The sequence below is a fragment of the Salmo salar genome, chromosome 22 (assembly GCF_965601325.2).
Source record: "Salmo salar chromosome 22, fSalSal1, whole genome shotgun sequence".
Lineage (NCBI taxonomy): Eukaryota > Metazoa > Chordata > Actinopteri > Salmoniformes > Salmonidae > Salmo > Salmo salar.
Window position 1 is genome coordinate 20,803,074 of NC_138312.1, and position 23,290 is coordinate 20,826,363.

The 23,290-nt window shown below is 43.2% G+C and overlaps 1 protein-coding gene across 2 annotated transcripts in view; it reads left to right on the forward strand.

Moving 5' to 3' along the window:
• LOC106583035 (succinate--CoA ligase [GDP-forming] subunit beta, mitochondrial) overlaps nucleotides 1–22,648 on the forward strand; it is a 132,239-nt gene extending 109,591 nt beyond the window's left edge. The window contains exons 10-11 of one of the 2 annotated variants that reach the window (XM_014166792.3): nucleotides 8,714–8,834; nucleotides 21,409–22,648. In XM_014166792.3, the coding sequence (XP_014022267.1) occupies nucleotides 8,714–8,834; nucleotides 21,409–21,524 (237 nt within the window). In that variant the 3' untranslated portion in view covers nucleotides 21,525–22,648. Of the gene's footprint in view, nucleotides 1–8,713; nucleotides 8,835–9,467; nucleotides 9,533–21,408 lie in introns of those variants that run through there. The other variant, XM_014166793.3, reaches the window with a different exon arrangement.
• Nucleotides 22,649–23,290: the final 642 nt, after the last annotated feature.

The window sequence follows — 23,290 nt, forward strand, 5'->3', positions numbered from 1 at the left end:
AAAGGGATAGGTGAAGTGCACTTCACCGTCTGCTACAAAGTCAGGTTCCAAACTCGATGAGGCCCCCAGGGGCCCTTGTGCATGGCCTCCGAGCACCCAGTGCATGCTTTTCGATGCTGATGGGCCTGGTAGCGTAGGGAGAATATGAATGATGTGGCCTGGGGAAGGGCAGTGTAATGGGAGAAAGATCAGAGGCTGGGGCTGTGATGGTGCAGTCAGGGTGGGATAGATTGGGGTGCAGAAGTACAAATTGGAATTGGTTTATTGGGTTGGTCTAACGCTGCTTGAATTTCATAATGAGACACTCCAATGTCATCGGGAGTATTTACTCCACTTTATCCCTGGTCTCTTCCCTGTATGTCAGTCATGCATAACGGGTGACTGTCTACAATAAACGGCCCTATTGTGTCAACAGATTAAATGCCGTGCTTTGCATTTACCTTCACCATGATGTCTATCCCCTACCACAACCTTCAGAAATCTGTCTATTGTCTGTATACTGTGTACTGGTAGAACATTCGATAAGTAAAGACAAATTTGAATGTAAGGTTTTATAACATACAACCCATTTTGAGTGTGTCTGTGTGTGTGTCTGTATGCTTGAGTGTATTGGTGCGTGTTTAAACCTGTGGTTAAAGTCTGTGAGTTTTCTTACTGTATTGTCCTCCTTAAGGTGTATGTAACTGTAAGAGTCAGAGGCTTCAGTAAACCTCCACTGTTTGATGAAACGGAGTGAAACTGAAACATACAAAATAATGAAATTACTGATACAGCTCAGCCTAATAAATGAATGCTCAAAAGACCTGATAGATATAGCCACAGTGTACAATGCTTAGCCAATAAAAAAACAATTGCAGGAAATCTTGTTAGCTGCTTTGTGTCGGCCATATTGACGAGTAGGCCATATTGACGAGTAGGCCATATTGACGAGTTGGCCATTTTGACGAGCGTGTTGAAAACAGAACGAGTGTCTGAGTGAAAGGACGGCCTTACTCACTGGGGAATGGGTTTGCCAAGAGGCTGCTGTCACAGTTCACAACCCCCCCCGCTATGTCACGAGCAAGACCTTGAGCCGGAAATGACCGGCTCCAGTATCAATTCACAGGGACACTGCTGTCCCCCCTTTTACCCCCCTTACTTTCACTTCCATTCTCCACCTTCGCCTCTCCTGGCTTGCCGCAAACTCATTTCTGCCTTGATTGGTTTCTTTTCTTCAGCGGAGAGAGGAGAAGCGTGCTGGCTGTGCCTAGACAAGTTCATGTGGCAGGGGGGCCTTCGGAACAGAAGGACATCTTCAGATTTCACAGCACAGGGACAGCTGGATGTCACAGGAGAGAGAGAGAGAGAGAGAGTGGACATATTGTATAGGATAAGACATTGTGTTTCAGAGTTGTTTAATTTGTATTATGTCAGGGCTCAACAAACGTGGTGACGTTCATGCTTCTTGGTATCTAGTGAAGACAAATGCAATGAATGGTTTCCAGCGTATGTCATGACATTGGCTGTCACCTTCCCTGGAAAGTGCTTGATTATTCCAGGAAAAGGAAATGGATTTGGAAGAAATTAGAGAATGGTGCAGTACAGAATCATATAACTTCTTCTACAACCATTATTATAGCTACAGTTTCCATACTTTCATATATGCAAATATCTTCCAAATGGCATTTTCACAGACATTTGTTTATCTAAAGTATTACTCAGAGGGACAGTGTTTGCAGTATATATGCTGTTAACCCTGTAAAAGATGCAGTAAAGCTATCTTTCCCTGTGTCTTTCCCATCTTTCCCCGTCCATCGATCAAATCAAACTGTTTGTTACATGTACCGAATACAACAAGTGTAGACCTTACAGTGAAAGGCTTACTGACAAGCCCTTAACCAACAGTGCAGTTCAAGAAAGAGTTAAGGAAAGTAACACAATAAAATAACAATAACAAGGCTATACAGGGGGTACGGTACTGAGTCAATGTGCGGGGGTACAGGTTAGTCAAGGTAATTTGTACATGTAGGTTGGGGTGACGTGACTATGCATAGATAATAAACAGCGAGTAGCAGCAGTGTACAAAACAAATGGAGGGTCGTCAATGTAAATAGTCTGGTGGCCATTTGATTAATTGTTCAGCAGTCTTATAGCTTGGAGGTAGAAGCTGTTAAGGAACCTTTCGGTCCTAGCCTTGGCGCTCCGTACCGCTTGCCGTGCGTTAGCAGAGAAAACAGTGTGTGACTTGGGTGACTGGAGTCTGTACATTTTTTGGGCCTTCCTCTGACAAGTTTACATTTTTTGGGCCTTTCTCTGACACCGTCTAGTATAAAGGTCCTAGATGGCAGGAAGCTTGGCCCCAGTGATGTACTGGGCCGTACGCACTACTCTCTGTAGCGCCTTACGGTCAGATGCAGAGCAGTTGCCATACCAGGTGGTGATGCAACTGATCAGGATGCTCTCGATGGTGCAGCTGTAGGACTTTTTGAGGATCTGGGGACCCATGCCAAATATTTTCAGTCTTCTGAGAGGGAAAAGGTGTTGTTGTGCCCTCTTCATGACTGTCTTGGTGTGTTTGGACCGTGTGGACATCAAGGAACTTGAAACTCTGGCAGTTGTCAGTTGCAGAGGGTTCCTTAACATGAAGTGAAAATTCAGATGGTGGTGTCAAGATGTCTGTTTGTGAGCAGGCTTCTTTGACATAATGCTCCATCTCTTTCACTTTGGGCGAGGAGGAGCTGTCATGCTTCAACAGGCTAGATAATTATTTCCCTCTTATCCTGCTTCGCCAGGCCCAATCCCAGCCTTCAATAGGAGCCACGACCCGCACTGCACCTCGCCGCCCTTCTCCCTCTCTCCATCTCTCCCTTTCTCCTTCTCTCTCTCCATCTCCCCTGGCCCAACGCCAGAGGAGTAGCACACCACAGGGAATGCATTTGCAGGGAGAAAAATACCCCTTAGATTTGACAAGATGGTGCCAAAATAGAAAGCCAGAAGGATACAAAGAAGAACTACATCAAATGAACTGTCTTATCGCCCAGGCCAAATTGCAGTTTGTTGAACTAAACACACACGTACATATTCCATTTAATATGCAGGCTGTGTATGCGTGTTGTATGCCTGACCATGTATGTGTTGTGACCTCAGAAGTGACAGTAATTTTGGGAGGTGGGTTCAATCTGTGTTTTTGGGTAGAACTGGGACTGCCATTTCTGCTTTATATGGTGATGTCTTAGCCTATTGGAGGAATAGGGGTAGTGCAGCTTCCAAACTGTTGTGCTCACCTATAAGAACCTATCCGAATTGGCTGTGTTAACACTAAAGGGGTGTGTCCTGTGGGAGGACGTGGGGACCTAAATAGAATTGGGCCCCATCCCACAACAGAAAACTGCTCATTTGAAGATGGATGATTAGTGCCTATAGGCCCTGTCTTCATTTGGAAAGGCTGCATATTAACCTTTAACCCCTAGGCTGGGCACTGCAGCCCTGTGGAGGAGTAGGCATAAACAGGCCAGGACCAGCAGGCCTGTCAGAGGAGGCTGCTGTCACCAGATAAAGCAGAACAATGCCCTTAATAGGCCACAGAGAGACCAAGGATTTCCAAACATTTCTGCACAATTTGCTAGGTTGTAACAAAGGGAGAGATGTGTTTCCTCTGACAGATTAGCCGTGGTCAACAGTAGTAGACTGCTGTTAGTGTGAAGCATAATGCTAAATGTGTGTCAGAGTGATAATTCAGCAGTACACACTCACCACAGGGATCCCTGCAGCAGCCAGAGAAAATACAATGCTGGTTAGTTAAAATGAACGGTTGGAAATATGTTTTTAGGTGTTGACTCTATAGGGGAGAATAGTATGGTTTCTTCTCATGTCCATTTTGTAGGTATCAAACTGGTAGAATTATGACTTGTGGGGTTATAATGTTGTGTGTTTACTAGTATCACCTGTCAGGGATGGTAATCATGACATTCATCCTCTGTGTGTTGAACATATATACATATAAATGTGTTTTATAAAATGCATTGACACTCTGGGGAAATGCCAGTTCCTCTGTCAGTGTAGAATCTTCCAGGTTACTTTTCATGTCTTAAATGCAGTTAGCAGGCCTGGATAATAGAGTCTGAAAAGACTGTTTCTCCAGTGAAGCCCTTTTCCAGTTGTGAAAGAGCCTTGACAGGGTATTGAAGTGGCGGCTGTTATGATCCTGTTATGTTTAATCATTCACTGGACCAGAAAGTACTCCTCATACGGTAAAGGCACAAAGGTTCACAAAGGATCCTGGTACGATATACTTTATTCCTTTCTGCTCTGCACCGAATCAAGAAATAGCATATGTTTATCCTAACTCAAATGATAATGTTTCCAAAGTGGCTCCTGTATCATAGGGGTAATCAGAGAATAGTACAATGTACTCTGATCTTAGAGGTCTGGGAGGTTTTGAATTGCGTCAGAGTGGATTTGAATTGATCTTTAGTGTGATGGTCAGAGTTTGAGTCTGCGCTGGAATTGGCTGGATCACATTTAAAATTGACTTTTTATTGAAAGCAATTGAACTAAAGGGATTGACCCTAACTTTACTCCAATTCACTTCTGCCATTAATCAGTGTGACATTTAAAGGCCCAGGTCTACGGTGGCGATGCTCTGTGGTTCTACTGCAGGGCCTAGTCTTTTAAGCCATCAGTACAGTATATACGGTCGTGGCCAAAGGTTTTGAGAATTTGGGCTCACCTTGTCTTCTCTGGACAAGCTTTTTTCCGGATGCCCCAAACAATCGGAAAGGGGATTCATCAGAGAAAATGACTTTACTCCAGTCCTCAGCAGTCCAATCCATGTACCTTTTGTAAAATATCAGTCTGTCCCTGATGTTTTTCCTGGAGAGAAGTGGCTTCTTTGCTGCCCTTCTTGACACCAGGCCAACCGCCAAAAGTCTTCCCCTCACTGTGCGTGCAGATGCACTCACACCTGCCTGCTGCCATTCCTGAGCAAGCTCTGTACTGGTGGTGCCCCGTTCCTGCAGCTGAATCAACTTTAGGAGACGGTCCTGGCGCTTGCTGGACTTTCTTGGGCTCCCTGAAGCCTTCTTCACAACAATTGAACCGCTCTCCTTGAAGTTCTTGATGATCCGATAAATGGTTGATTTAGGTGCAATGTTACTGGCAGCAATATCCTTGCCTGTGAAGCCCTTTTTGTGCGAAGCAATGATGACGGCACGTGTTTCCTTGCAGGTAACCATGGTTGACAGAGGAAGAACAATGATTCCATGCACCACCCGAACTCAATCAGCATGCCAGAGTGATCTCCAGCCTTGTCCTCGTCACCATTCACACCTGTGTTAACGAGAGAGTCACTGACATGATGTCAGCTGGTCCTTTTGTGGCAGGGCTGAAATGCAGTGGAAATGTTTTTGGGGGATTCAGTTCATTTGCATGGCAAAGAGGGACTTTTCAATAAATTGCAATTCGTCTGATCACTCTTCATAACATTCTGGAGTATATACAAATTGCCATCATACCAGCTGAGGCAGCAGACTTTGTGAAAATTAATATTTGTGTCATTCTCAAAACTTTTGGCCACGACTGTAGGCCTGGCCAGTACACATTCAGGTGCAAAATGGCTGTCGTGCCTCACCCAGGTGCAACACATCATTGGTGGTGGATATGTCACGTTACCCCCTCGCAGTATGAAGCTCATTGAAGCTTGATGTGAATAAACATGTTGGCAAAAGAGCTTTCTGAATGTGGTATTGTATTATCTTCATCCAGTTCATGAACACGGAGGATACCAGGAGCTTAGCTGTGTGTTTTAGACTTTTATGTGCTCATGGTGGTGCTGTGTGACTGCAGGTGGTCATGTGTGCTTACCTAGTGTATCGCCTACCTAGTGTATCGACTCTGTAACCCACAGCATTGCTTTTCAGCTTTCTATTCTACCTCTGTGGTTAGTATCTGAGGGAGTCACAGTGTTCTGCATTTGTGTTTCATTGTTACTTCACTCTCAGTACGACAGTGGTTTTACAGTTTCTTTAGCCCACGCTCGGGGTCCTGAGATGTTCTTTGTGTAGCTGAACAATAGATTTTTTGGTTTGCAATCTCAACATTGGAATCAAGCTTGTGATAATACTTTATTTTTTATTTAACCTTTATTTAACTAGGCAAGTCAGTTACGAACAAATTCTTATTTACAATGACAGCATAACAAAAGGCAAAATGCCTCCTGCGGGGATGGGGGCTGCTAATAAAAATATAGGATTAAACACACATCACAACAAGAGAGACAACACAATACTACATAAAGAGAGTCATAAGACAACAACAGCATGGCAGCAACACAACACACAACATGGCAGCAGCACAACATGGTAGCAACACAAAACAGGGCACAAACATTATTGGGCACAGAGAACGGCAAGAAGGTAGAGACAACAATACATCATGCAAAGCAGCCACTTAGCCTAACGTCTCAAATCTTTCTGTTGCAACTGTAAAAAAAGACAGTGTTGCAAAAATGTATCCCCTTTACATGGGTTGGGGGGCTGGGAGTCTTTTTCCCGTATTTTTGAATTACGAAACTCCACTGAGGTAAAGCCATAAAATAATTATATAAAATGCTTTTACTTGCATGCTAGCATACATAAATCATGTCTGATGTATCATTTAATATACGTAGATGTCATAAAGAGACGCATGAATGGTAAAAATATGGTGCTACTCAATAGAGCCCGGGATTGAGAAGTGTACTGCTGATAGCAACAGAATAGGGTTTGTTGTACTGGGCTCCAGAACCAGCGTCTTGATCTCTATTGCCCCCCAGTGGTGAGGAGACTGAATAGCAGGACATTCACCAGTTTGTCGCTGGATCGTTACCCAAGCAACCCTGAGTTGTGGCCTGTCAATCAGCCCGTAGCGTTCATGGGAAACTTCAATCGCTCTGTGTGTTGCCAGAAACCGACAAAACCACAGAGTGAAGGTAAGATTATGTGAGATGTGCTTGTCTTACTGAACAGGATTTCTATTGAGGTGTTTTGTCCACAAGTGTTGTTACTATAAACCACACTGGGGAGCCACCAGAGTGGTCCACAAGTCAGATCATGGGCATTGATTAGGCTTGCTTGAGTGGCATTTTATAAGGTTATACGAGTGTAATATGTATGTTGACGCATAGATATACCCTTCCCAATGTGGTGTCCTCAGAGTATAGCTAGATCATCTAAGGATCTACAGGGAACGATCAATGGCAGGGCTAAGGTTCAGCAGAGCCTGGAGTATTGACAGATCTCACCCACCAGAAGCCACAGTGTCCCCACTGTCTGTCTCTCTCTCTCACACTCTCTTTCTCTCCCTAGCTCGCTGTATCTCATCCTTTCTTGTGCTATCTCCTCTGTCTCTCTCTCTCCCTCCTTCTCTGTAATTTCTGTCTGAATGTAATGCTGTAACTGGGCAGAAGCAGTGCCGGGATTAAACTAGTCTGTGCCTGGGGCGAGAGCTACCCAGGGCCAAGGGGAACACACACTCACACCCCCAGGCTGAGGAGGTAACATGAACCTTTAGAAAGGAACTCTCAGGCCCTGCTTCAGATGTAACCTAGCAGGATGTAAGGCAGACAATGGAACTGTTTTATATAACCAATGAAGCTGTCTTTCTCACACCAGCTCTCTCACTCACTGTAGACTGAATGTTCTCTGGAGAACCAAGGGGGGGGGGGGGGGGGGGGGGGGGGGTGTGTGTGTGTGTGTGTGTGTGTGTGTGTGTGTGTGTGTGTGTGTGTGCGCGTCTTTGTGACAGGGCTGTCCGTGTGTTATTGGTGATGGCGCTGTGTCTCTAATAGTGTGGTATCAGTCACAGATGACAGTAATGAACAACACAGCCACCTGAGGACTGCTTCTCCTTGGAGAATGACAGCTGCTCCACATTAATATGGCTGTCTGACACGCACTCACGTACAGTGTCGTAGTGTGTCCTCAAAGAGGACGTATACAATGGCGAAGATGCAATGTTCACTGCATTAATGCATGAATAACACACTCAACAAACGACAATGGAATTCTTCGTCAGTCTGTTCACGTTACACTCATGAGAGGGGTCACTATGGCAAACAGTCTTGCTTTTTTTTTGATACACACGCAGATCTCTAGATTTCAGCGATGTGGCCCTAAGAGATTGAAAGGCCTGTTGCCCTTAGAGCAGTCTATTGTATGAAGTATCATGGGCATCCCTAATATCTCTCTACACTCCCCTGATCCTGTTTCTCTGTGTGTAAACATCATTACTACACACACACACACACACACACACACACACACACACACACACGGTTCTCACACACCGCTCTCGTTCTTTCTCTCTCTCGCTCGCTCACACACACTCACACACACACACACACACACCGTTCACACACGGCAGCATTTACAGATTAGCAGAGATTATAAACAAACATGCAGGATTAATCCTGTCTACTCACACTCAACTTTCCACACAACTGCCCAGGGTAATTACTGTGTTATGTGTTAGTGTAATCACCCTGCCTCACCAGACATCACACAGCCTGTCCTGAGTTGTACTCTTTTATTCTTTATGCGCCCTTTCACATTACTGTATACATTTTTGGTACATCAATATGTGCAATACTGATTATTGGGGTCTGTACAGTTTAGAATAACAGTATAGTACTGTATAAATCTGAATGTTCCCTCCTTTAGGACTTTATTAAAACCATTTCCTGTTCTCTGTGCCACAGGTGGAAGCCATTCTGGTGAACATCTTCGGGGGCATCGTCAACTGTGCCATCATTGCCAACGGTATCACCAAGGCTTGCCGTGAGCTGGAGCTCAAAGTGCCTCTGGTTGTCAGGCTGGAAGGTGGGTACAGTACAGGTGGTGCGACAACCACAACTCTACACCCTACCTACGCACTGTTTGACTGTTCTACACACTACCACTCACGTGATCTATCTGTACTCAACTCCATATTTCTTTCACTACTCCAGACCTCTACTCCACTCTTGTGTCACATGCATCACTTCCTGCATTTCTTGCACCTTAGCACTTTCTATGAACTGTCTGTGTTATTTCACACGGGTCTCATTCTATCTTATTCTTGAATTCGGTGCAATAAGCTACTCCCGTTTTAAGTAAGTTATTTTAGAACGACCTCTTTCTCATATGACAGTCCAGTGTGGTCCTCTTACTGGTGAGGAAGACAATCCATTTATCACGTGTGTCACGTTCAGCAGAGCTTGTTAGCGACGACGACCAGAATAACAATGGAGACGGCGTTGATTGGGTCACCTCTCACCTGCGTATGCTAATAAGGCCGCATTGCCGCGCGTTACGGTGTGTCGCCATGACACCTGGGCGCGGCACCAGGACCCAGCTGGTCATTAGGATAATTGGCAGGAAACAGCTGACTGGCTTTGTCCAGAGAAAGAGCAGGGGACTCTCTCCATTAGCTCACAGCACTCCATTTGTCTCTCACATCCCCACGCTTTTTAGGTCAGCACTACTGTTTCTGGGACACAACCAGGCCAGTTACAATAAGGTAAGTCTACAAATACTGTATGGGCAGTTTAGCATTCTTTGAAAATGAGGAAAGGACCAACTGTGTACGTATTGGCCATGCTAAAATGTAAACAAATACAGGTTACCTTTTGTTTTGGTGGAAAGTCTATTAAATAGTGGCAGTTACTATACACACCCAGCTTCCTTTTGTTTGGACACAGTGCTAAGAGGCAAGTTATTGTGTTAAAGGTAAACTGCACTCTCCTAATCCGCATGTTTCTTCCAGTGCTAAGTAAGAAGTGCAGCGGCCATTACTGATGCTCAAACGAAAGTTGTCTTTTGGGTGTGGTTTAATATGGGTGTTTCTTGGGTGTGTCTGCCATTCAATTACAACAAGCAAACAACGGCAGTAGTGAGTAACTTAGTAACAATAAGGTAAGCTAAGCTAGCTCTGCTAAGGAGAGAGATTTTGAAGTTGAGAACTTCTCCCCTCCTGACTCTCCATCTCAAGATGATCTGCTAATTCAGTTCTACTATATGGGTAGTCTAAAGCCTGCGCTGACCTTGTTTAGCCAACCTGACAGCAGCTAGTTAGCATAGCTTGGGGATAGCTACAGCTGGCTAGTATATCTATCTAGCTAGCTAGCTGATATTTAGCATGGACTGTCTTCAGTCAGCTCAGCTATCAACACAATATTCTATAACTGGCTAGTTTTGTCTCGTCTCTGCTTTTGTCCTCTGTTAGATCTTTCCCGGGGACAAATGCCAGAATGAATATCCCTACAGGTGTAAGTTACATGTGAACATTGTACAAATGTTATCGCAAAGCTTGAGTATAGATACATTTATCAACAAAAAATCTGTGGGTGTGTTTGCTGTGAATAGGCTATCATATTGATTTGCTTATAGACTGTATGCCTACACTTTGCCTAGCAAATGAAAATAAATTGTGTGTAGAGTACAACCACAGATAGAACAAGGAGCATACACACCTTTGGTAGAACTTCAGCTGTCCAATAATTAGCATGACATTTCATTCTATTTCTATGGTCTATTTTAAGGATTTGGCTGTCTAACACACTGACATGTACAGCCTCGTCTGTCTAACACACTGACATGTACAGCTCTCTGTCTGTCTAACACACTGACATGTACAGCTCTCTGTCTAACACACTGACATGTACAGCTCTCTGTCTGTCCAACACACACTGACATGTACAGCTCTCTGTCTGTCCAACACACACTGACATGTACAGCTCTCTGTCTGTCCAACACACACTGACATGTACAGCTCTCTGTCTGTCCAACACACACTGACATGTACAGCTCTCTGTCTGTCCAACACACACTGACATGTACAGCTCTCTGTCTGTCTAACACACTGACATGTACAGCTCTCTGTCTGTCTAACACACTGACATGTACAGCTCTCTGTCTGTCTAACACACTGACATGTACAGCTCTCTGTCTGTCTAACACACTGACATGTACAGCTCTCTGTCTGTCTAACACACACTGACATGTACAGCTCTCTGTCTGTCTAACACACTGACATGTACAGCTCTCTGGGTGAGGTTCAGTCTTCAAGTCTCCAGTGGGTGATGAAGTGCCTTCTATCTATGTAATGTATTACAGGTTATGGACAGGTGCATTCAGGTGGCAGTAGGGGTGGAGTGCATGACTTCCATCCTGGATATGACAGAGTTTGCCTCAACCCATGGGTCCAGTAGTGGAGTTCAATAAATACAGCCAGATGTGAGATGCAGGAAGATGGCACTCTTCTCATACCACTCTGTAGCTACTGACCAAGTTTCCTCCAGGAGTAATATGAGATGAGTGCAATTTCTGAACTTACACAATGTACAAAACATTAAGGACACCTTCCTAATATTGAATTGTACCCCCACTTTTGCCCTGAAACAACCTCAATTCGTCAAAGCATGGACGCGCGGTGTCGAAAGCATTCCACAAGGATGCTGGCCCATGTTAACTTCAAAGCTTCCCACAGTTGTGTGAAGTTGGCTGGATGTTCTTTGCATGGTGGACCATTCTTGGTACACACGGGAAACTGTTGCTTATGAAAACCCCAGCAGCATTGCAGTTTTTGACACACACTGGTGGCTGGGCACCTACTACCATACCCCGTTCAAAGGCACTTAAACTTTCTTATCACTCTGAATGGTACACATACACAACCCATGTCTCAAAGCTTAAAAATCCTTCTTTAACCTTTTAGGGACAGACGTTCCGCTAGCGGAACGCCTCACCAATATCCAATGGTAGAGCGTGGCGCGAAATACAAATACCTCAAAAATGCTATAACTTCAATTTCTCAAACATATGACTATTTTACACCATTTTAAAGACAACTCTCATTAATCTAACCACATTGTCTGATTTCAAAAAGGCTTTACAGCGAAAGCAAAACATTAGATTATGTCAGGAGAGTACCCTGCCAAAAATAATCACACAGCCATTTTCAAAGCAAGCATATATGTCACAAAAACCAAAACCACAGCTAAATGCAGCACTAACCTTTCATGATCTTCATGAGATGACACTCCTAGGACATTATGTTATACAATACATGCATGTTTTGTTCAATCAAGTTCATATTTATATCAAAAACCAGCTTTTTACATTAGCATGTGATGTTCATAACTAGCATACCCACCGTAAACTTCCGGTGAATTTATTAAATTACTCATGATAACCGTTCACAAAAAACATAACAATTATTTTAAGAATTATAGATACAGAACTCCTTTATGCAATCGCGGTGTCAGATTTTAAAATAGCTTTTCGGCGAAAGCACATTTTGCAATGTTCTGAGTAGATAGCTCGGCCATCATAGGCTAGCTAATTTGACACCCACCAAGTTTGGTGCTCACTAAACTCAGAATTATTATTAGAAAAATTGGATTACCTTTGCTGCTGTTCGTCAGAATGCACTCCCAGGACTTCTACTTCAACAACAAATGTTGTTTTAGTTCCAAATAATCCATAGTTATATTCAAATAGCTCCGTTTTGTTGGTGCGTTCAGGTCACTATCCGAAGGGTGACGCGCAAGCGCATTTCGTGACAAAAAAATTCTAAATATTCCATTACCGTACTTCGAAGCATGTCAAACGCTGTTTAAAATCAATTTTTATGCCATTTTTCTCATAAAAAGCCAATGGAAGCCTTAGAAAATGTCATGTTACAGCACAGATGCTGTATTTTCGATAGAGATGCTACAGAATGACAACAAATTGTCAGACAGGGCACTTCCTGTATGGAATCTTCTCAGGTTTTGGCCTGCCATATGAGTTCTGTTATACTCACAGCACAGACACCATTCAAACAGTTTTAGAAACTTTAGAGTGTTTTCTATCCAAATCTACATATAGAATATTCTAGTTTCTGGGCAGGAGTAGTAACCAGATTAAATCGGGTACGTTTTTTATCCGGCCGTGAAAATACTGCCCCCTATCTCAAACAGGTTAACCGTTCTCCTCCCCTTTGTCTACACTGATTTGAAGTGGATTTAACAAGTGACATCAATAAGGGATCATAGCATTCACCTGGTAAGTCTTTGTCATGGAAAGAGCAGGTGTCCTTAATGTTTTTTGAACTCAGTATATGTAGATATTCTAAACAAAGTGTGTTTTGATAACTTACAAGTGTAACAGTTCCATGTAGAATAAACCATCCTTCACATAATACTGTAGAAGCAGTGTTCTGATAATATAACAATGTGCAAATATTACACTTGTCTTTCATCTCCGATGACGTGGCTGTCCATTAAGAGAGCCCCACGCACCTCTCTGATTTAGACGGGTTGGGTTAAATGAGGAAGACACATTTCAGTTGAATGCATTGAGTTGTACAGCTGACTAGGTATCTCCCTTTCCCTTTCTATTGTCAATCACAGCCGATTTCAGAATCTGTACCAATTAGCATGTTGTCTGCTGGTACGTGTTAGTCGTCATCCCTTCGTATGGTGTCCCATGTTTGAAGAATACACAGCCCCCCCCCCCCCCCCCCACCATTCAATTCAATAATAACAAAAGATGATGAAAAGTAATAGATGTGTCTTGTGTAATTGTTGTGCAGTGCAAGGTCTCTCCCAGTTCAGACATCTGTACCAACCTGTCTTTTAGTCAGGGGTCTCCATGACAAACCATCTCTCCTGTCCCCCATCTGTAGAAAAACAAGGTAGAGTTGATACAGCACTGATTACATTGTCAATGATTGTAAGGTGAATTCCAGGACAGACAAGTGATAGTATTCTTACCTATGACCAGATCAAATGCGACCAACCTGAAATGGGACTGGTGCCTGGTCACGTACTGCCTGATATAGTAGGGGGGTTTCCACAACACTGCTGAACAACAAATCCACCAGGTTTTGGAAGTAGCCTGTGAATTAAATTAAATATCATCACTCAATAAACGTATATCTCTAGTTTGGAAGTAATTATGCTAATAAACTAAGTACAGACTAGATTCAGGCCGTGACGCTCACGCCGTTACTATGCAACCAGCTGTGTAACATTACGTTGCAGACACGTACTGGTACTCCGACTAGACAAGTACCGTCCTTCAAGTACCGTCCTTCATTTATTTATTTTGCCCAACACTATACACAATAGACTTTTATGAGAACAGGCATGTTGCACTAGTAGCAGACAAAGCCCCCGAATGCTAGCTAGCTAATCCTAACCTAGCCTTTGATCATGACTCCAAGTTCCATTACAGTAAAGGCAGAAGACCACCAAGGCCTGAGTTATCGAGAGCATGTGCTAACTCTAACAACATGCCTGTTCTCATAAAATTAGCTAGCTACCTAACTTGCATAACTAACGTTAATTAGCAGGGATCTTCTGAGCTAGCAAGTTTGAGTTTAAACAGTATTGATAGCAAGCTGGCTAATGTTACATCCTATCAAACCTTATCGTCAGGTGCGATGTTAGCTAGGCAAATCTTCCTTTCTATGACATTACATCATATTGCACATTAGGGAGAGGCTATATACATTACATTACAGTATCATAGCTAGCTAGTTAATCACCACACACCAGTCACAGCTATCATGTTGTACGTTTGTTGTTACATTTGTTGTATGTAATCCATTCCTTGCCATCTTGTGCAATATTGTTGAATGTTTTAGAAGTTTGCACCAACTTCATGGAAGCCCATTTTCATTCCTATGCCGAGCAAGTGTGCATGCGTTGCAGTCTTGACAACATGTCCACAACACATGTCAGTTGGGCCGGACAACACCTTGTTGTCTCTGGGCAGTTGTATGTGGGCAAAAAGTGGGCATGTATGTAATTTATACCCAACCCATCAATACCCGTCATGACGCACTCACTTCCAGATCTCGTTTTGGACGAGACTGACTTTATGACCAAAATTATTTTACACTGTAGTCAATTCTGATACTGCAATTAAATTTCTGTCTCATCAATGACACAGGCCGTTATAACCAGATAAGTTGGTTCTAGGGGGCAGTTCCCCTTTAAAATCCATAGATGGGGTTGAATTTCCTGAATGGAGGAAGGAATACTGCTTTGACCACACACACATACATGTGTTTTTCGTGTACACTCTGCCAATATGTTTTCCTGGAAGACACAAAAATAGAACATTTAATTGGCGGATGCACTCTTCACAAACGTGCAACAAACGGCCCCTGGCTCTCAAATTGGGGACTGGCTCAGAAGGTCATGATGACCATTGGGTAGAAACAGAGCCCTGATGGGTTTTAATCTTTGGTTTAGCTGTGGTCATTACAGCAGCGGCATCAAAGAGAGGGATTGGTTAGAGTTAATCAGCTAAGCTAGCTACGCTGACCACAGACCCTATAATGGCAGGCAGCTCTTCAACAGAATCAGCCAGGATTAACTCCACCACTTTTAATTGGCAAGCCTTTTCTCTGCCTGCCTCCTTTTGGCACAGGTGGGGGTAGGCTGTTTTCTGAATTCTCTATTGAGGGCTGAGTGCCACGAGGTGTGGAGTTAGGTTGTTGTATGAATGGACAGGCTTTCATTAATTGGTAATTTAGTTTATTGATGGACACTGCTGATTGCATGGTTGTCAAGCTCACCAATTCAGGTAGCCATACCTGATGTACAGTGCATTCTGAAAGTATTCCCTTAATCAATCAACACACAATACCCCCATAATGACAAAGCGAAAAGTGTTTATTTTTTGGCATTTTTGCAAATTGGTTAAAAATAAAAAAAACAGATACCTTATTTACATAAGTATTCAGACCCTTTGCTATGAAACTCGAAATTTAGTTCAGGTGCATCCTGTTCCATTGATCATCCTTGAGATGTTTCTACAACTTGATTGGAGTCCACATGTGGTAAATTCAATTGATTGGACATGATTTGGAAAGGCACACACCTGTCTATATAAGGTCCCACAGTTGACAGTGCATGTCAGAGCAAAAACCAAGCCATGAGCTTTGTGTCAATTGTGTCAAGGCACAGATCTGGGTATGGGTACCAAAACATTTCTGCAGCATTGAAGGTCCCCAGGTAGCCTAGTGGTTAGAGCGTTGGACTAGTAACCGAAAGGTTGCAAGATCGAATTCCCGAGCTGACAAGGTAAAAATCTGCCCCTGAACAAGGCAGTTAACACAACTGTTCCTAGGCTGTCATTGAAAATATGAATTTGCTCTTAACCGACTTGCCTAGTTAAATAAAGGTAAAATAAAAAACACAGTGGCCTCCATAATCCTTAAATGGAAGAAGTTTGGAACCACCAAGACTCTTCATCGAGCTGGCCGCCCGGCCAAACTGAGCAATCAGGGGAGAAGAGCCTTGGTCAGGGAGGTGACGAAGAACCCGATGGTCACTCTGACAGAGCTCCAGAGTTCCTCTGTGGAGATGGGAGAACCTTCCAGAAGGACAACCATCTCTACAGCAGGCCTTTACCAGGCCTTTATGGTAGAATGGCCAGACAGAAGCCACTCCTCAGTAAAAGGCACATGACAGCCCGCTAGGCAAGTCAGTTAACTTTGAGGCTAGTGCAGCCAGTGAAAAATCAGAGCGCCAAATTCGAAAACAACTAAATGTCATAATTCAAATTTCTCAAACATACCACTATTTTACACCATTTTATAGATAAACATCTCTTTAATCCAACCACGTTGTCTGATTTCAAAAAGGCTTTACGGCGAAAGCATAAAGTTAGATTATGTTAGGACAGTACATAGACAAAAAATTACACACAGCCATTTTCAATGCAAGAACAAGCGTCACCAAAAGCAGAAAACCAGCTAAAATGATGCACTAACCTTTGACAATCTTCATCAGATGACACTCCTAGGACATTATGTTAGACAATACATGCATTTTTTGTTCTATCAAGTTCATATTTATATCTAAAAACAGCATTTTACATTGGCGCGTGACGTTCACTACAATTTACAAAAATAGTCATTATAAACGTTGATAAAATATTAAACTGTTATTCAAAGAATTATAGATTAACATCTCCTGAATGCAACCGCATTGACAGATTTCAAAATAACTTTACTGGGAAAGCACACTTTGCAATAATCTGAGTACTGCGCTCAGAAAATTACATCAGGCTATTACAGATATCCGCCATTTTGGAGTCATCTAAATACATAAATAGCATTAGAAATATTCACTTACCTTTAATAATCTTCATCAGAAGGCACTTCCAGGATTCCCAGGTCCACAATAAATATTGTTTTGTTCGATAAAGTTCATAATTTATGTCCAAATAACTCCATGTTGTTTGTGCATTCAGTAAGCTACTCAAAATGTAGGACGCGTGAGGAAAATGTCACGACGAAAAGTCAAAAAGTTCTGTTTACGTTCATTCAAACATGTCAAACGTTGTAATGCATCAATCTTTAGGGCTTTTAGAACGTGAAAATTCAGTAATATTCCAACCGGACCATTCCAGTGTCTTGAAAAACATTTTGGAACAGAGCTACCTCCTCATGTGAATGCGCGCCAATGAACTGATGTCCTTCCCTCGGTCACCAACTTCCCAGCCTTCTTGTTCGGTCTCTGTTCATCATAGACGCCTCAAACAACTTTCTAAAGACTGTTGACATCTAGTGGAAGCCTTAGGAAGTGCAAAATGAACCCTAACTCACTGTGTTCTATTGGCAATGACTTGAAAAAACTACAGGCACCAGATTTTCATTTCCTGGTTGTATTTTTCTCAGGTTCTTGCCTGCCATATGAGTTCTGTTATACTCACAGACACCATTCAAACAGTTTTAGAAACTTCAGAGTGTTTTCTATCCAAATCTACTAATAATATGCAAATATCTGACTCTGGGCCCGAGTATTAGGCCGTTTACTCTGGGCACGCTTTTCATCCGAAATCGAAAATACTGCCCCCCCTTGACAGGTTAAGAACAAATTTGGCCTGCCCGGACAAACCCTAACGACGCTGGGCCAATTGTGCGCTGCCTTATGGGACTCCCAATCACGGCCGGTTGTGATACAGCCTGGAATCGAACCAGGGTCTGTAGTGCTGCCTCTAGCATTGAGATGCAGTGCCTTAGACCGCTGCGCCACTTGGGAGCCCCGACAATGACCCTAAGCACACAGCCAAGACCACACAGGAGTGACGTTGGGTTGAGTCTCTGAATGTCCTTGAGTGGCCCAGCCAGAGCCCGGACTTGAACCCGATCAAACATTTCTGGAGAGACCTGACAATAGCTGTGCAGCGACGCTCCCCATCCAACCTAACAGAGCTTGAGAGTATCTGCAGATAAGAATGGTAGAAACGCCACAAATACAGGTGTGCCAAGCTTGTAGCGTCATAGCCAAGAAGACTGCTGCCAAATGTGCTTCAATAAAGTACTAAGTAAAGGGTCTGCAATTGTGATATTTCAGTTTTAAATGTTTGCTAAAATGTATAACTTGTTGTTGCTTTGTCAATATGGGCTATTTTGCGTAGATGGTGAGGGGAAAAAACATTTCATCCATTTTAGAATAAAGCTGTAACGAATATACACACAAACACACACACTAAATTTAAGGTGCTCGATGAGGAACTACTGCGTACTCCTTGAGACTCTGACCTCAGTGTTTGTGTCATGTGTCTGTGTGTATGCATGAGTCTGTGTGTGTTAATAAAATTCCCCTTATACTCACCACAGGGTCTAGTGAAAATGTGATTATTCCCTTCAGGCCATTCCATTGCTATTGATTTACACAGCCGTTATGTGCTGCCGTGCGCTGCTGTCTGTCTGTCTGTCTGTCTGTCTGGGCATGGAGGCCAGTCTCTCCATAAAGGGATACTAGGGGGATATAGCCATTTTCCAATGTAATTAAAAGAGTACTAGTGGTCCTGCAGAGGTCGAAATGGCTCCGTCAGTCCTGACAATGTCATTATAGCTTAAATAGAATCATCTACTGCCATCTAGCTACAGACCAACACACAAACACACACACTCACACACACTCACAGATACACCAGCATGCCTGTCACATGCTCATTACCACAAATATAAAGTCTCACTCGCTTCTCCCTTTATCGCTCTAGCACACACTCTCTCAGACACTCGAACATGCAAACTTAGGGAAGGAACTATAGGCTCTCTTCAAGGAATACCTGGGATAGGATAAAGTAATCCTTCTAACCCCCCCCTTAAAAGATTTAGATGCACTATTGTAAAGTGGTTGTTCCACTGGATATTATAGGTGAATGCACCAATTTGTAAGTCGCTCTGGATAAGAGCGTCTGCTAAATGGCTAAAATGTAAAATGTAAAATGCTCTGAGTAACTAGAATTGTAGTGTGACAGAAAGAGAGCAGGGGGCCCTCCCTCCTCCTCCAGGTCCCAGATTGTGGCAGTGTAGTCCCCTCAGCCGGACAGTCCTCCAGGGTACAATAGGCCCCTGCTACAGCCTGATTTAGGAGAATTATCATAATCGGATGACAACTCAGGCAGGGCTGGCTGGGGCTGGGTCTCATGGTGCTCCTGGTGCCATGTTTAGATCCCCCTACTACAGCCACAGGAGGGAGGCTGACAGCCCAGACATCCCAGCCTAAGGTACTGGACAGGGCCAGTCCTCATCGCACAAACTGCATTGACACACTATTTGTTCTGTGTATGGGAGGATGCATTGATGTTCATTCAGTACACTGTGTTGCATAGAGCTAACAGTTATTTATTCCACACAGTAGAACTCATTCCATTCTGTAGGATATTTCTATCTGTAACATTGTGAATGTTCCTTCCTGCTGAAAGATTACTGAAATGGTATATAGTGTGTCTCTTCTTAAAGGGACAGGTCTCTCCTGGTGTTTCCTCTAGGCCAGGCTGTGAGTAGGTCTTTGGCAGCACCTACTGGTTGTAGGTGAAACCACACTACCTGTACAGTATCAGTAGCCTGGGCTGCTGCTGAGACAGACAGACACTGCTCCCTGCTGCTCACTCTGGAACTGCACTCTTTCCACACACCCTTCGCAGTCACACAGTGGCACTGAAACACACAAACGTGCACTGTTTGTTTTTTGACCAGCTGTGTGTTTGTTGAGCCCTATGTATGGTGAGATTCTTAGAAAGTGTCTGTTGGTGTTAGATCTAGGAATTAGTTCTAGGAATCCAGACAGAGCCAGCAAGTATATTCCATTTTACCGTATTTGTCTATTTCTTTCCGTATAGAAACCAATTGTATAGCAGCACAGTGTGAAGACCCATATAAAGATTCAAAGGAATGTTTGCTGTCTCCGATTGTATTTGTTAACCAGCTGATAACATTGAATTTGACATTTTAGTAATTTAGCAGACGCTCTTATCCAGGGCGACTTACGGGAGCAATTAGGGTTAAGTGCCTTGCTCAAAAGGCACATTGACAGATGTGTCACCTAGTCGGCTCAGGGATTCAAACCAGCAACCTTTCGGCTACTGGTCCTAAGCTCTTAACGGCTAGGCTACCTGCCCCGTCCATGGCCTCCACAGAAACATGATCCGTGTGATTCGTCAATCTAAATGAAGTTGACAGGACAGTGTATTGAGCCTCTGAGTGAAAGATGAAGATCTGACAGAGGACGGAGGATAATACGCTACGATTTTTGGTTCGAAAAGGACTTTAGATACCCTATTTGCTGTGTGTCTGCCCATGGCCTTCCCCTCCTCTACTTAGATCACACAATTGATTGTTTTGTGCAGAACTCAAAAAGTATGTTTAGAATGACGTGTTATCTCACTGGACAAAAGTGCTGAAATATTAGGAGTTAAATGGCGGCGATAATATAATTCCTGCTTCTATTGATTAGACAGCCAAGCTCCTGAGATTGAACACATCATGCAATCTTAATTACACACCAGCAAGGAGAGCCGAGCCGACGCGTGGACACACGCACACTGTAGTAATGTGGAACACCTGCGTTATGTAAATTCCCTCCTCCCTGCTGTACCGTACTCACCTGTGAAATCAGTGAATCAGTGAACACCACATAAACAGCTGGCCTCCTATTATTTGGCTTTTTCTAGGCTTTTATTTTCCTCTTCTGTTTTTTCAAAGGGTATACGTAAGCTCTCTCTTTCTCTCTTTCTCTTCTCTTTTCTCTATCATTGCTTTGTTGGTTAACCAGTGTAGGCCCCAGGGTTATAGTGACTCAGGGTGTGTCTGCATGGTTAGAGCTTCACTGGGACATGATCAGATCAGCAGAGACCCCACCAGCTGCCTGCCTGCCTCCTCTGACCCCCCCACTGCAGCCAATGGAAGACAGTACACGCCCTCTGCCCTTTTCAAGACCAGTGGCTTTCACGCTCTTTCACAGACAAAGTGTTGTATTTTACCAATAAATTATGCCATGCATCCTTCTTTGGTGCATCCGTCATTGGGTTCAGTTAATTTCACCTGTGTTCTGTGTATTTTTATTCAGTTTGGTGAGATGCATCTTTCTACGTCATAGGCTATTCACTGTGTGTGTTCTAGGGACCAATGTGCAGGAGGCCAAGAGGATCCTGTCAGAGAGTGGACTGCCCATTGTAGCCGCCAACGACCTGGAAGACGCTGCCAAGAAAGCTGTGGCCGCCATTGCCAAGAAGTAGTGGCCCTCAAGCCTTCCATAATCCTGACCAGCCCTTTCGTTCTGAGCTGCCTGTTCCCACTCCTCAGTCCACCCAAACCACAGGGCATGTACACCAACCCTTCAGCCCTATCGAACCTTTCACCTTCCAGTCTTATCATGAATAACTGCAATATTTATATTGGTGCTCCTTTAGGAAATGACTTGGCATCCGGACTCTTTAATTGTGCATTCCATTTTGATAGGCTGAGAAACGTAACTGTATTTCTCTAGCTATATGATTACCTTTTCATAGAATCAAGCATACAATGGTATTGTTTTATCAAACCATATAACACAAAATGAATGACATTGACTTAATAAACTAAATGACAGGTTCCAGACTGTATTTTCATATGCCATTACCATCACTGTGAAATCATTAGAAAACTATAACTTTATTCAGGAAATGCTCTGTGGTGTGTAGCTAACGTGACACCTGGAGTATTACAGATCAGCAATTGATATATGTTGTTTTGTTTGTTATCTTTGAGTTGTTGTAGGTGACCTCATGGGTTTGCCTTGGTTGAAGTCCTGTTTTTTGATGCCGTAATCAGAGCTCCTTGGTATGTGAAATCACAACACATGGGTCACTCTAAATCTCATACATGATGAGTGTTATGTTTGAAACGACTTCAAACATAACGTTGAAAGCATTCCACATGGATGCTGGCCCATGTTGACTCCAATGCTTCCCACAGTTGTGCCAAGTTGGAAGTCCTTTCGGTGGTGAACCATTCTTGATACACATGGGAAACACTTTTTTTGGTTACTACATGATTCCATATGTGTTATTTCATAGTTTTGATGTCTTCACTATTATTCTACAATGTAGAAAATAGTAAAAAATAAAGAAAAACCCTTGAATGAGTAGGTGTGTCCAAACTTTTGACTGGTACTGTACCTTTTGATCATTCATCTGTGCCTACTTCACGAGGCCAACCAGCAACACTCTGTCACATTGCCAATGTGTTAGAGATATTGTTTAAACAAAACATCATTGTAATTTCCTTTTTATAATCATGAATGTTTGTCGACCAGTTGAGATTGGGTCAACTGTACAGTATGAATCATTTGAGAGCTTAATGAAGGTGACTATTTCATAAATTGTGTCTGTGTGGATTTATTATATGCTGTGTGTATGTGTTGTTAATCTGGTTTTAGTTTTCTACATAGTTGTCATGTACACCTATTTGTGTGTCTTACCGCCTTGGTGGAGACTGAACCTGACGACTGGATACATTTCAAATCCAAAGCTTTTAATAAAGCTGTTAGTACATATATATAGTCCAAAGCTCTTCTAATAAATTTCAATGAATGTGTCCTAGGAGGAGAGGAGTGACTGTCCTTCATGGGCCGGAGTGGAGTGAGCTGTAAAGAAAGTGAGGGAGAGAGATTAATTCTATCCCTGTCAGACAGACTGAGTCTGATGGATTATCTGTCACAATATCAAAGAGGACAGCCACACCCACCAGATCAATTGCCACCTCCATGTGAGTCACACCAAGACACGTACTGTAGACCTGAAATACAGTTTCTCTCATACAGATAGAAGAATTGAATAAAATGCCCCTCCCACAAGCTTTATGCATACATATTCTCACACTCGCTCACTTTTTCCTCACACGCCCATTAGGCAGCCGCCTAGAGCGGCAGATTAACGAGGGCGGCATTTTCCGAGCCAAACTGACCAAGACGCACCTCCAACAACACATAACACCTCACCATTATTCTGCCCAAAAACAATGA